This window comes from Lynx canadensis, chromosome A3 (genome assembly GCF_007474595.2).
Source record: "Lynx canadensis isolate LIC74 chromosome A3, mLynCan4.pri.v2, whole genome shotgun sequence".
Lineage (NCBI taxonomy): Eukaryota > Metazoa > Chordata > Mammalia > Carnivora > Felidae > Lynx > Lynx canadensis.
The window spans coordinates 24089996-24105869 of record NC_044305.1 but is presented as its reverse complement, the minus strand read 5'-3'; the positions used below and the strand labels follow the sequence as shown (position 1 = coordinate 24105869).

General features: G+C 39.6%; 1 protein-coding gene across 1 annotated transcript in view; it reads right to left on the bottom strand.

Annotated features, from left to right (window-relative positions):
• The window catches only part of PIGU (phosphatidylinositol glycan anchor biosynthesis class U), an 83994-nt gene extending 72370 nt beyond the window's left edge, over window positions 1-11624 (bottom strand). Inside the window, exons 1-2 of the mRNA XM_030309750.2 lie at window positions 11481-11624; window positions 77-141 (exon numbers count right to left, since the gene is read on the bottom strand). Of these exons, the coding sequence (XP_030165610.1) occupies window positions 77-141; window positions 11481-11610 (195 nt within the window). The 5' untranslated portion in view covers window positions 11611-11624. The remainder of the gene's footprint in view (window positions 1-76; window positions 142-11480) is intronic.
• Window positions 11625-15874: the final 4250 nt, after the last annotated feature.

Here is a 15874-nt window from a genome sequence, read left to right as displayed (position 1 = left end):
AAAATGGAGGTTAGGCTTTGGTATTTGTGACTATAAACTACTCTTAATACCCAGAAAAGAAAACAAGAACACTTACTTCATGAAATACTGCTCCAGAATACGGAGACACTCCCAAGTCCAACAGTGAAAGGCCTTCAACCACTGAAAAGTAAGACATCCAAGTTCACTTCACTTCATCCAAGTTCAGAGACATATGCAGATGGCCAGAGACCAATGTATTAGATACTCCCAGGAACAAGAAGGGCCTCACAGTTTGTCCAACCCCCTTTACCTCAATCCCAGCAAGTGGCTTTAAATCTTGATTTGAACATTTCAGATGACATGAAACTTTTTTCCATACAGAGCATCTATTTTCACTGTGGGGCAGCTCTCAGGAGAAAATTTTGTTAAACTATGAGCTTTCTTTGATCTCACTGTAATTTCTACCCACTCTAAAAAGTGTTTCCTTTATGTATATTTTGCCACATTCCCCAAAATAATAAGACAACATATTAGAAGTTGAGAAATGTTGTCCCTAGTGTGGGGAAATGGGCACTTTCATATGTTGCTTGAGTGACATTTGTATTAAATTTTCTACAGGGAAATATGTACTTTTTAAAGTACTTTTGACACTGAAATGATTGTTCTTAGGGCAATTTATCTTAGGGAAATAACTGTATGTTCATTATGGTGCTCAGAGCATTAAAAAAATAAAAATAATTCCTTGGGACGCCTGGGTAGCTCAGTCAGTTAAGCGTCCAACTTTGGCTCAGGTCATGACCAGCCCCACATCCAGCTCCGTGCTAACAGTGGAGAGCCTGCTTGGGATCCTCTCTGTTCTCTCTCTCTCTCTCTCTCTCTCTCTCTCTCTCTCAATCTCTCTCTGCCCCTCCCCCACTTGTGCATCAGCTCTCTTTCTCAAAATAAATAAACTTAAAAAAATAATCCCAGGGGTGCCTGGGTGGCTCAACTGGTTAAGCATCTGACTTTGGCTCAGGTCATGATCTTGCTGTTAGTGAGTTCGAGCCCGGCCCACCTCGGGCCCTGTGCTGACAGCTCAGAGCCTGGAGCCTGCTTCGGATTCTGTGTCTCCCTCTCTCTCTGCCCCTCTCCACTCTCACTCTGTCTGTCTCTCTCTCAAAAATAAATAAATATTAAAATAATAATCATCATCTCAATGTCCATTAATAGAGATTTATCTAAATAAATTATGATATGTATATATGTGGATGTGTGGATAGATACATAGAAATATTTCATAGTTAAAAATCATACTATGATATAAATGAATATAAATAAGTGGATGAGCAAAGAAAGCTCTTCCTTACAGAGAACTATAAGTATCAAATGTAGAAGGAAAGATGGAAATAGAAAATCACCATTTGGGAGACCTCACAGTAATAACTGTGAAAGGCAAGATCATCAAGGGATACTAAAATCAGGGAGAAAAAATATAATGAGAAGCCATATTTGCAAGGGGGGAAATAATTTTATATGGACAAACTTGGCACTCACTACCTTAATCGTGTGACCAAAGTTAACATCACCAGTAATAACGTTGGACAGTTCACACTATCAACATCAAGTACCTCCTGAAATGATTCACTGAGATGGGAATAAACACTTCTGTAGTCTTTATGCCAAAAATGTGGTACCCTTGCCAAAAATGTGGTACCCTGGCCAAAAAAGCATAATTTCAATCTAATCATGAGAAAACATCAAGAAAACCCAAATTGAGAGACAAAATAGCCGGCCAGTGCACTTCAAAAATGTTAAGACTGAGGGGTGCCCTGGGGGCGCAGTCAGCTAAGCATCTGACTCTTGATTTCGGCTCAGGTCATGATCTCATGGTTCATGAGATTTGAGCCCCATGTCAGGCTCTGCACTGACAGCTCAGAGCCTGCTTGGGATTCTCTGTCTCCCTCTCTCTCTCAAAATAAATAAATAAACTTAAAAAAAGTTAAGACTGAGGAAGTGTCCCAGATTGGAAGAGACTAAGGATACATAATAACTGAATGCAGTGTGGGATTGTGGACTGAATCTTGGACCATAAAAATGACATTACTGGTATAATTGATAAAATTCTAATAACAGATTAGTTATTAGTATTGTATGAATAATAATTTTCTGGGCTAGGTCAGTGTACTACGGTTATGAAGGATGTTAACATTAGAAGAAGTTGAGTACTGGGTAAACAGGAATTCTGTACCATTTTTGCAACTTTTTGAAATCTAAAATTATTTCAAAATTAAGAGTTAAAATAAAAAAGCACATTACAGATATGCATTTACTAAAAGAAAGATGGCCATGAAATACTCTTAAATGAAAAGCAGGTTGGGGCGCCTGGGTGGCTCAGTCGGTTAAGCGTCCCGCTTCAGCTCAGGTCACGATCTCGCGGTCCGTGAGTTCGAGCCCCGTGTCAGGCTCTGGGCTGATGGCTCAGAGCCTGGAGCCTGCTTCCGATTCTGTGTCTCCCTCTCTCTCTGCCCCTCCCCCGTTCATGCTCTGTCTCTCTCTGTCTCAAAAATAAAAAAATAAACGTTAAAAATTTTTTTTAAAAAAATGAAAAGCAGGTCATAACACAGTATGTCAGTATGATCAAATTTTATTTTAAATATTTATTTTAAATAAATATTTTAAATATTTATAAGCCTTGATCCATTTAATTATTTGAGAGAAAATGAATATGTATTCAATGAGAAATGCCTCAAATTAAACATAAACCTTAGGCATTAAACAAAATAAATAAAAATTTAAAATACAGCAACCATCTCTGCTGATAAGATTACAGAAGATGTTTAGTTTCTTTTACCTTTTCTTCATTTTCTGAATCTTTAGCAATGAGCACTATTTCATAATTATTAGAAAGAAACAGGAAATTTAATTTAAAAAAAATGAGTGAAGGATAAGAAAAAACATAAACGGACACACAAAAAACTATAAAAGGTATGAGCTTATAAATGCCTAAAATCTCAGAAGTACATGTAAGAAACTGATATACGTAAGAATCTGGTCCCTCCAGGGAACACAAGTGGGTGGTTATAGGAAAGTGGTACGGAAAGGTGCCTTTTAATCATATAGCCTTTTGCACCACTGGTTTTTGAATCCTGTGATAGAATTACCTATTCAAAGATAAATAAAACAAAATCAAAGTTACAAAGCCTGTTCCAAAAATATATATTTATAATGAGTGGGCATTAAATGGACCCACCCTAGAAGGAAACTTAATCAGTTACAGAGTTCATACTGGCTGTTAAAATAAAAAAAGCTATTGCTCAAGACAGCTATAACTGGTCCTTATACTAGGACCAGAAAGAAATTTGCCCCACGGAGCCACATAAAGAGGTTGCTGTGTAACACAACTATTCAACCCTTCACTAACAGCTTTACTGGAGACCCCAGGAGATGATTCATCAGGCCACTTCACAGGGCAACTCCCCACCTAAGTCAATGGCATCCTACCACAGAGCAGTAAAAGCAATTCAACAGAGGACCAGTAAGATGCTGTCCATAGACATCACTCTCCACTGGTTTAATCCAGAGGGAGATTGCATACTTTTTAGGCAATTGTCTAAAATGTAATTTCTCTCAGATATGCTTTTGCTAGGATATTGTACACCTCAAAATTTGTTAATGTGTTTTCTGGCAAGTGCTTAGAATGTGGCACTGCTATCATGATGATTAAATATGAACTCATATTACTTAATAAATAATTGATCTAAGGAAAGAGTTAACCTCATGGAAACATTAAAAAACAAACAAACTGGGGCGCCTGGGTGGCTCAGTCGGTTAGGCGTCCGACTTCAGCTCAGGTCATGATCTCGCGGTCCATGAGTTCGAGCCCTGCGTCGGGCTCTGTGCTGCCAGCTCAGAGCCTGGAGCCTGTTTCAGATTCTGTGCCTCCCTCTCTCTGACCCTCCCCCATGCATGCTCTGTCTCTCTCTGTCTCAAAAATAAATAAACGTTAAAAAAAATTAAAAAATAAAAATAAAAAAATAAAAAACAAACTATCATTTACTCCCACCATCTATAACATTAAAAAGTGTAGGAAGAGCATCAACTCAAAATATTTTTACTTGAATACATTGATATTTATGATAAACTGATAATGTCCTTACTTTGGTGCACATGATTGAAAACTTTGGCATGGTCTGCAGTACATTTGGGAACATCTGAATTACAGAGTAACAAAATCCTCTAGAATGTGATGGTGAATTTACTCCATGTATAAAAGAAAAACCAGGGCCCCAAATTCTAACATATATAACTATGTTCCAATAATATTTTGCTGGGAACATTTTAACATAGGTTTCATAAAATGTCTGTTTGGGGAGAAAAACAAAATACTCAAAACAACAACAATACAAAGAACTCATAGCTTTAAGCCATTCTTTTTCCTAGAGTACCCCCCAAAATAACACCTGTAAAAAGTACACCAGATAAATTGAATAAAATTTCAGCTTCATGGATTATCCAACAACTAATGCTTCAGAATAGTTGACCATAAAAACTAATTAATTATTGCTGACTATTCTAAAATATAAGGGTTTTTTTATAGGGTCTCAACTCTTTTTTTTTTTAAGATTTTATTTTTAAGTAATGTCTATACCCAACGTGAGACTTGAACTTACAACCCCAAGATCAAGAGACATACTCTACCAACTGAGCCAGCCAGGCACCCCAATAAAGTGTCTCAACTCTTTTTTTTTTTTAATGTGTACTTATTTTTGAAGGAGAGAGAGACAGAGCATGAGCGGGGGAAGAGCAGAGAGAGAGGGAGAAACAGAATCTGAAGCAGACTCCAGGCTCTGAGCTGTCAGCACAGACCCCAACGTGGGGCTTGAACTCACAAACTGCGAGATCATGACCTGAGCTGAAGTAGGACGCTTAACCAAATAAGCCACCCAGGTACCCCAAGTGTCTCAACTCTTAACTGATAAATCCCATGAAGTAAAAATTCTTACTTAGTTACCTTTACATATTTTTCTTATGGGTGATAATAAAAACATATTATGTAGCATAAGACAAACATTGTCTGGGGCACCTGTCGGTTAAGCTTCTGACTTCAGCTCAGGTCATGATCTCGGGGTTCATGAGTTTGAGCCTTGTGTCGGGTTCTGTGCTGACAGCTCAGTGCCTGAAGTCTGTATCACATTCTGTGTCTCCCTCTTTCTCTATGCCCCTCCCCCACTCACGCTCACTCACTTGCGCTTTCTCTCAAAAATAATCATTAAAAAAAAAAGGCAAACATGGTCTTTGAGCTTCCCATATCAAGAAGGGCATGCATTAAGCTTGTTCAAAATAAGTAGTATGTGGGGCGCCTGGGTGGCGCAGTCGGTTAAGCGTCCGACTTCAGCCAGGTCACGATCTCGCGGTCCGTGAGTTCGAGCCCCGCGTCAGGCTCTGGGCTGATGGCTCAGAGCCTGGAGCCTGTTTCCCATTCTGTGTCTCCCTCTCTCTCTGCCCCTCCCCCGTTCATGCTCTGTCTCTCTCTGTCCCAAAAATAAATAAACGTTGAAAAAAAAATTAAAAAAAAAAATAATAAGTAGTATCTATATTTCTAGCGAAGGCCCAAGAGACAATGTCATTCCCATAGCAATGAACACACCTAGCATCCAGAACTTGCTTTCTAAATAACTTTTTTCAATAAAAGAAACCAGGATTCCTTGGAGAAGTGGTCAATTCCAGGGCTAGACCAAGAGAAAAATAAGGTAAGACTAAAGCATCTTGTGGTTCCAGAAAGTAATGAAGTATTAAAAACACCAGAACAAAACAAAACAAACAAACAAAATAGTGAGCAAAGTATGTCCAAGGACAAAGGAGTCAACCTGAAAGAGGTCGCAATGGCCAAAGATTTTGAGCATCAAAATAAAGATAATATGGATTATAACCCAGAGAATAAAATAAATACCTATAAGTCCATACAGATGTTAAATAAATAAGGAAGAAGGGACAACTCTTCCTTACAGAAGATTCCAATTCATAATGAAGAAGGAATGAGGGCAATAGAAAAGTCATCATTAGAACACCATAGTAATGACTGCTGCAGGCAAGATCATCAACCCATAAGTGCAAAAAGTAGTGAGTAAAAACTTTAGAGAGAAACAAGATATATACAGAGCCCCTACATATATCCCCCCAAATGTTTATAAATTAAAAAGGGAAAATAGTAACTTTACAGTGGAGAAACCAGGCAGATACTATCATAACCAAGGGATTAAGGTTAACATCATCAGTAATAAGCCATTTCAATATGATGTACCTCAATCCAATACATTGAGAAGATCACATCATTTCAGTGGGACTTTTCCCCAAAATCCACGATCTCAATCTTACTATGAGAAACATTAGACAAACCCAAATTGGGAGACATTGTTTGTACAATACTTGACCAGTATGTTTCAAAAGTGTCACAGTCATAAAAGACAACGCAAAGCTAAGGAACTCTCACCAATAGAAAAAGAACGAGGGCCCACCACTAAATGCAATATATGATCCTAAATCAGATGCTGGAACAGGAAAAGAATAGTGGGAAAATGGTAAACTCTGAGCAACTACAATTTGTTTAATGGTATTATATGGACATTATTGTCTTAGTATTGTCTTAGTTCTGACCAATGTACTCTAATTATGCAGAATGTAAACATGAAGGGAAGCTGGATCAAGGGTATACATGATATCTCTGTCTTATCTTTGCAAATGTTTTATAAATATAAAATTATTTCAAGTAAAAAGCTAAAAAACAAAAAAAGTAGTGGTATCCAGTCTCTGGATCCCACTGCCAATTTGCAGGAAACACAATGAACACGCGAATATGTTAAACTGAACCATGAATATACAATCAGTAAAGTCCAAACTATGGGAAACACTAGAGGTCAAATGGTCTGGGTTCTTCAACAGATAAGAAAAGGATGGGATGGATGGGGACCTTAAAGATTAGGGGAGACTTAAACCACATATAAAAACGTTTAAGGGCAACACTAAGCTATAGTAACTAGGGACACTCATCAGAGCAATAAAACAAAGAGGATGTAAAAATGTCATAAGTATAGGGATGCCTGGATGGCTCAGATGGTTAAGCATCCAACTCCTGATTTCAGCTCAGGTCATGATCTCATGGTTCATGAGTTCAAGTCCCATGTCGGGGGCTGTGCTGACAGTGTGGAGCCTGCTTGGGATTCTCACACTCTCCTTCTCTCTACCCCTCCCCGGCTTGTTCTCTCTCTCTCTCTAAACAAACAAACAAACAAACTTAAAAAAAAAAAAAAAGATGTCATGGGGGCACCTGGGTGGCTCAGTCAAACATCTGACTCTTGGTTTCAGCTCAGGTTATGATCTCACAGTTTCATAAGTTCAAGCCCCACGTCAGGCTCCAAGCAGACAGTACAGAGCCTGCTTGGGATTCTCTGTCTCCCTCTCTCTCTGTACCTCCCCAACTTGCACTGTCTCTGTCTCTCTCAAAATAAATAAATTAAAAAAAAAAAAGATGTCATGACTATAAAAGTCAGGATAATGGTTATTTAATGAAGGTGCTGAGGGGCTGTGCCTAAAATGGGGCATACGTAAGGGCTTCCGGAATAAGTGACAAAGTTCTGATTCTTGATTTGGATGATGCCTACAAATGTGTTTTGCTTATAATAATTCACTGTGCAATACATTGTTGTGTGTGGTTTATTAATTCTCCATTTTGTTTAACAATAAAAGTTCTGGTTTTTTTAAAGTAGTGCTATCAGAAGTGTTCTTCCTGACCCTGACCCTCATAGCTGCATTGGAGGTGGGTTTCTAAATAAGCACTTATAGCTTGGGCTCTACCCTAAACTCAAGAAGCTAAGCCCATATTGATTCCTAATCATTAGAGCAAAGGCTGAGGAATATATATGATTAAAAAATATATATGATATATTTGATTAAAATATATGATTAAAAAAATATATGATTTTAAAAAAAAGTTCCAAAATTATTTCTGACAGATTTCTATGCAAGATGGTATAGAGTGCACTCTGGTGGAACAGCAACGCCTAAAGACTCCCAGCTATTCACATAAAACATTATGTATGTAACTTAATCTCTCTGTGCTTCCATTTTCTCATCTATAAAATGGGGTATTTACACATAAAACTATTTACATCTTAGGGCCATTGTGGTGATTAAATTAGTTCTTAGACATATCTAAAATGCTTAGAACAGTGCCTGTCATATAGAAAGCATTATATTAGTGTTAGTTACTGTCTGAGAAGCACATGCTTACATTTTTGTCAAGTAAAATATTTATATAAATTTTAGTTGAACTACCAAATAAACTGATGGGTCTGTAGAAATGAATGACATAGAAAAAATGTCTTTCCTATTATAATGGGTATCCGTTATTTTCACCTACCCAGCATCAATTTCCCCCTCTTCTGGTAATAGCACTCTGGTCTTCCTATAGGATGCCCCCTCTTCCATAGTTTGGAAGGTTGTCCCCTCTCCAAAGATGTAGATAGATAGATATTATTTTTAAGGTTTTATTAAGTAATCTCTACACCCAACATGGAGCACAAACCCACAATCCCAAGATCCAGAGTCACACGCTCCACCAACTGAGCCAGCCAGTAGGATACATATAATATGTATATGGATACATGACTTAGGCTGACCACAGTAATTGGCTTAAGAATTGGCATATAACCCAAATAAGTTCAATGTGACTCAATTCCAAGGCTTTCATTATGTTTGTTGAAGAACAGTCACTCTCCTTCCACTGGACCTGACACTGTGAGGATATAAAAGTCAGAGACTATTGGGGCCAATCTTGCCAATACCCAAGAAGAGCCCTCCTGAATGCAGTCAATGCCAAGATAGAGAAAGAATTAGTCATGATGAGATCATTGAGTCTCTGGATCTAGCTAGATTTGAAGTCACCATCTACCCTGCCTGAATTGTTCTGTTATGTAGGCCAATAAGTTCACTTTTTATTATAATTTGCGCAGTTTGAGTTGGGATTCTGTCATCTGCACATGAAAGAATTGACAACATGCCAAGTTAAAACCCTTCAGATATTTGAAGACAAGAATCATCTCCTCCAAGTTTACAACTTCTCATTTATTCCCATTAAAAATCACTCTATGGTTACAGTCAACCAAAATCTATTTGGATTCACAGTCCTTCACCCAAACAACTGGTCACTCAAAAAACTCATGTGGAATGAATGAATGCCATGTGAAACCAGAGGGGCTCCTACTTCAGTATTTTTAAATGCCTGCCTTTTAGGGTTAAATACAATCACTTGCTTTTTAAAATATCCCGTCTTAAAGTATATTCTGAAGACAAGTGATACAGATGTACCAACCCCGCTTAAAACAGGACAAATAATTATTCTGACCCCATCAGATTCAGATAGGTGATTAGCAAATCTCTCTCTAGCTCTGACACTGGCCCCAAGCTCCAGACCTAAACCTCTGAATATCATACTATCACCCTATACATACATCAAACACTTACTGCTATCCTTTCTAACTCACCTATTTTAGCCAATATCACAATTGTTCTCCTGATTATTTAGATTCAAAATCCTAGAATTAGCTGTTTTGGCTTTCATTATTGTGCTAAGAGCTTAAACATGGATTATCTCATTTAATGGGGTACATATTATAACTTCCTATTTTACAGATGAGAAAAATTATGTTGGAGATCATACAGATATATGTAGAGAAGCAAAAGAAGACTCAAACCCTTTTAAAGATCCCAGACCCTGTGCTCTTAATCACCATATTATATTGCCTCATCTTAGGATCCTTCACCCTGCCCTTCCTATATGTAACCAGATCTTATGTTTTCTTTTCTTCAACATTTATTTAATAGTAACAATACAACTAATTACTCTATGCAAGGCACAAAGGATTCAGTAATGAGTAAAACAGTTTTGGCCTGCAAGGAACTCATACTACAATGGAGAAACCAGATATAAACAAATAATTATAATAAAAAGTGAGACATACTCTTAATAGAAGTTATGTATAAAGTGCTAAGAGAACAGAGGAAGGAGGGCCTAATACTGCCTTGGGGCTTTTGGTAGCCAGAAGAAAGCAGGAACCAAGTGGCTTCAACCCAAACAATTCAGTTGGTTCAACAAATAACTATATGCAAATATTATATGCAAGGATTATCAAGTGTAAGCTCTCACCATCACACATAAGAATTACTACTACCTTTATCACCATTTGTCAACTGGGAAACCTGGGCATATTACTTAACTTCTCTAAATTTTGGTTTCCTCATCTGTAAAATGGGGGAAATAACACCATCTAACACACAGAATAACTTGGGGATCAGAGGCTTACCATAGCCTTTCATATATAGTATTTTTAGAAACCTAAGCTTGAATTATTCATAAAACAACTATTCATTACGCCATTCCCCATTCCAGAATGTCTATGGGATAACATCAAAACTCTAGCATTTAAAGTTCAGGGACACAAAGAGAACTTCTGGGGTGCTGTTACTCCTGTAATGTTTTGTTTTTTGATCTGGGTGCTGGCTAGGGGTGCTGGCTACATGTGTATACAGTTTATAAAAATTCACTGAGTTCAACACTTAATATACAGTGCATTGATGTACACTGTACTTAGGTAAAGAAAGTTTTTTTTATAAGTCTTAAATTCTGGCCCTAACCTAACCCCTACCCCATTTCTCCTTCACTTTGTACATTTTGCACCCTTCAACATTTTCTTGGTCCTGTTTACCTTCCGCTACCAGGAATTCTTTCTCTAATCTCCCTTTCCAAATTCTACATCCCTCAACAGTTAGCTCACAGCCCACATCCTCAGGAAACTGGAAAAAGAGAGGACACTTCCTTCAGGGTTGAAACTCCAAGAAAGGAACTGGATGTACACGGGAAGAACATTTTCCAAAAAGGATTATAACTATCTGTCTCTCCCACTAGCCTGTGGATCCTTCAGCACAAATTCTGTCTCACTGTAGGCACTGGTATAAAATAGTGGATGAAGAATTTAAGAAACAGTAGGAAATGCTGTAGTACAAGTCCCAGACCGAGAACACGCGTCTAAGCACACTCACACACTCTACTGGCTTAGGCAAGATAGGTCCCCTCACTCAGGGAACCCCTCACACACTATCCCATACCCCAGGAAGCACCACCTACAATCCCTCACCAAAACCGAATCACCTCTGCAAATCCCAATCCACCCAGCACGCCCTTTTCTTATATCTATCCTTTCTCAGGCCACGCCCCTCTGCTCAGGACCCGAGGGGGACACACCCCCTCAGCTCCCCACGCCTCAGGTGAGTAGGCCCCTAGGGCCCAAACCTGGCCCCACAGTCCTACGCCCCCTCCCCTCGGCAGCCCCGCCCTCAGGCTCCGCCCTCCCACCCTCCCCGAGGGCGCCAGAGCGGGTCAATTCCCTCAGAATCTTGTGCTTGAGGCCACTGCCCCCGCCTCCCATTCACTGAGGCCAGGAGAGCACAGGCGGGGCCTGGCCACCTACTCCAGCCAGTGGCCTCACCTCTCTTCCAAGAACTCAGTGGGGACACCACCTCCACCCGTTCGGAAATGAATTCGGCCAGACTGGAGCGGAACAAGGCCGCCCGCACGGTCACGGCCACTACCAGCACCAGAGCCAAGGGAGCCGCCATGATAGCTGGGGTGGGCGCGCAGGCGGGGAGGGAAACGTGAGGCGGAAAAGCCTCGCGACCTGTGCGCCACCCTCTGTAGTTCCGCGGCCAGGCGCGCCTTGCTGCTGCCACCGGAGCACCCATACTGGGGACTACCACTCCCAGGAAGCTTTGCGGTGAGACGGGGCGGGGCGACGTAGAGCGGGGCTTCTCAAGCTTGTAGTAAAGGGTTGGGCGACGTCTCTTGAGAGAGCAGGTGTTTCGTAAAAGCGCTCGGCGCTGCTAAGTAAGCAAGTGAAGGCGTATCTTACTAGAATAATGAGCAAGTTTTGAGTAGTTGTTAATTTCACTCTTTTGTGTAAGTTTTAAATGTTAGGATGTTTCCCTTTTATGTTTTAAAAATAATATTAAATATGTACTCATTTATGTATTCTGCAATTGTTTATTGAACACCAACTATACGCCGGGCACTATATTGTGTTCTGAGGACACGTTTTGGAGTGCTCTGTTTGCTCTGCAGCCTTGAACAAGTTGCTTAATCTTTCTGTGCCTCAGGTACCTCATGTGGAAAATAACGCTGCATGTTAGCCGGTCCTTATGAGCTAGCCAGAAAGGATTGAGGAATGTTTAGAAATTTTGCTGGTCGCTTTTAAAACACAGCCATTATCAAAAATTAAATTATATAAACTTACAATTAAATAAGTTATATTAAAGCAAGGTAATAAATACTCAAAACTTATTACTTACTTTTTTTTTTATAATTTTTTTTTCAACGTTTTATTTATTTTTGGGACAGAGAGAGGCAGAGCATGAACGGGGGAGGGGCAGAGAGAGAGGGAGACACAGAATCTGAAACAGGCTGCAGGCTCTGAGCCATCAGCCCAGAGCCCGACGCGGGGCTCGAACTCACGGACCGCGAGATCGTGACCTGGCTGAAGTCGGACGCTTAACCGACTGCGCCACCCAGGCGCCCCTATTACTTACTTTTTTACTACACTTTTGTTTTATCTGTGCTCTTTTTTTTAATTTAATTTTTTTTTAATTTACATCCAAATTAGCATATAGTGCAACAATAATTTCAGGGGTAGATTCCTTAGTGCTCCTTACCCATTTAGCCCATCCCTGTTTTTATATTATTTTTGTTTCCCTTCCCTTATGTTCATCTGTTTTGTCTCTTAAAGTCATCATATGAATGAAGTCATATGATATTTGTTTTTCTCTGACTAATTTCACCTAGCATGATACCCTCCAGTTCCATCTATGTAGTTGCAAATGGCAAGATTTCATTCTGTTTGATTGCTGAGTAATACTCTATTGTATATATATACCACATCTTCTTTATCCATTCATCCATCGATGGACATTTGGGCTCTTTCCATACTTTGGCTATTGTTGATCTTGCTGCTATAAACATGGGGGTGCATGTGTCCTTTCAAAACAGCACACCTGTATCCCGTGGGTAAATGCCTAGTAGTGCAATTGCTGGGTCGTAGGGTAGTTCTATTTTTAGTTTTTTGAGGAACCTCCATACTGTTTTCCAGAGTGGCTGCACCAGCTTGCATTCCCACCAGCAATGCAAAAGAGATCCTCTTTCTCCGCATCCTCTCCAACATCTGTTGTTGCCTGAGTTGTTAATGTTAGCCATTCTAACAGGTGTGAGGTGGTATCTCATGGTGGTTTTGATTTGTATTTCCCTGATGATGAGTGATGTTGAGCATTTTTCCATGTGTCGGTTGGCCATTTGGATGTCTTCTTTGGAGAAGTGTCTATTCATGTCTTTTGCCCATTTCTTCACTGGATTATTTGTTTTTTGGGTGTTGAATTTGATAAGTTCTTTTTAGATTTTGGATACTAACCTTTTATCTGATATGTCATTTGCAAATATCTTCTCCCATTCTGTCAGTTGCCTTTTAGTTTTGCTGATTGTTTCCTGAGCTGTGCAGAAGCTTTTTATTTTGATGAGGTCCCAGTAGTTCATTTTTGCTTTCGTTTCCCTTGACTCCAGAGACACGTTGAGTAAGAAGTTGCTGTGGCCAAGGTCAAAGAGGTTGTTGCCTGCTTTCTCCTCGAGGATTTTGACGGTTTCTTGTCTTACATTTAGGTCTTTCATCCATTTTGAGTTTATTTTTGTGTATGGTGTAAGAAAGTGGTCCAGGTTCATTCTTCTGCATGTCGCTGTCCAGTTTTCCCAGCACCACTTGCTGAAGAGACTGTCTTTATTCCATTGGATATTCTTTCCTGCTTTGTCAGAGATTAGTTGGCCATACGTTTGTGGGTCCATTTCTGGGTTCTCTATTCTGTTCCACTGATCTGAGTGTCTGTCCTTGTGCCAGTACCATACTGTCTTGATGATTACAGCTTTGTAGTATAGCTTGAAGTCCGGGATTGTGGTGCCTCCTGCTTTGGTTTTCTTTTTCGAGATTGCTTTGGCTATTCGGAGTCTTTTGTGGTTCCATACAAATTTTGGGATTATTTGTTCTAGCTCTGTGAAGAATGCTGGTGTTATTTTGACAGGGATTGCATTGAATATGTAGATTGCTTTGGGTAGTATCAACATTTTAACAATATTTGTTCTTCCTATCCAGGAGCATGGAATCTTTTCCCATTTTTTTGTGTCTTCTTCAATTTCTTTCATAAGCTTTCTGTAGTTTTCAGTGTATAGATTTTTCACTTCTTTGGTTAGATTTATTCCTAAATATTTTATGGGTTTTTGGTGCAATTGTAAATGGGACCGATTCCTTGATTTCTCTTTCTGTTACTTCAATGTTGGTGTATAGGAATGCAACTGATTTCTGTGCATTGATTTTTATATCCTGCAACTTTGCTGAATTCATGAATCAGTTCTAGCAGTTTTTTGGTGGAATCTTTAGAGTTTTCCATATAGAGTATCATGTCATCTGCGAAGAGTGAAAGTTTGACCTCCTCCTGGATGATTTGGATGTCTTTTATTTCTTTGTGCTGTCTGATTTCAGAGGCTAATGTTTCCAATACTATGTTGAATAACAGTGGCGAGAGTGGACATCCCTGTCTTTTTCCTGACCTTAGGGGGAAAGCTCTCAGTTTTTCCCTATTGAGGATTATATTAGCATTGGGTCATTCATATATGGCTTTTATGATCTTGAGGTATGCTCCTTCTATCCCTACTTTCTTGAGGGTTTTTATCAAGAAAGGATTGGGGCGCCTGGGTGGCGCAGTCGGTTAAGCGTCCGACTTCAGCCAGGTCACGATCTCGCGGTCCGTGAGCTCGAGCCCCGTGTCAGGCTCTGGGCTGATGGCTCGGAGCCTGGAGCCTGTTTCCAATTCTGTGCCTCCCTCTCTCTCTGCCCCTCCCCAATTCATGCTCTGTCTCTCTCTGTCCCAAAAATAAATAAAAAAAAAAAGTTGAAAAAAAAAATCTTAAAAAAAAAAAAAAGAAAGGATGCTGTATTTTGTCAAATGCTTTCTCTGCATCTATTGAGAGGATCATATGGTTCTTGTTTTTGAGGTTATTTATCACTACTGTATCACTATGGCAAATATTGTATAATGGCGTGCCACTGCCCATCAATTCCTATACTGGTGTTGTCAGGTTAGTATCTTGAAATCCCTCCCAATGAGCGTGTTTACACACAGAAATCAGGCACTACAAATCAGAGTTTTGGACTTTGGAGAACCCATTGATAAGCATTAATTAGCACACTACTTCATTAATTAATGTATGAAAAGTGTTTATTTGAGTGCTTAAATGTTAGCTACAATAATTAATATTAAATAAATACATAAGAAAATTTCAGGTCTGTAGATAAGATGAAACAGCTGGTATGATCAAGAATAACTTGGTGGGGGAAAAAAAGAATAACTTGGTAGAAGTGTGGTGGTAGCACTGGACAGGGCAGTCAGGGAAGTCTCTGGGAAGAGGTGACATTTGAGCTGACACATAAAGGATGAGAAACTAATCAGAGCTGACAAGTGGAGGAAACAGACTCTGAATCAGGGAACAGTAAATGTGTTTGAGAGAGAAAACAAGTGTGTTCCAAGTGGAGAGAGTAATAGAAGGTACGGGGGAGAGGCAGATCGTGGCCAATTAGGTAGGGACTTGTTTGCCGTAGTTGGGAATTTGGGAATTTATTCAAAGGGTAATCCATGTGCCATTGGAGGATTTTAGACCAAAAAGTGATGTAGTCAGGTGTATATATATTTTTAATTTCTTTCTTTCTTTATTTTGAGAGAGAGAGAGAGATTGAGCAGGGGAGGGGCTGAGAGAGAAAGAGAGCAGGCTCCACACTGACAGCATGGAGCCCAATGC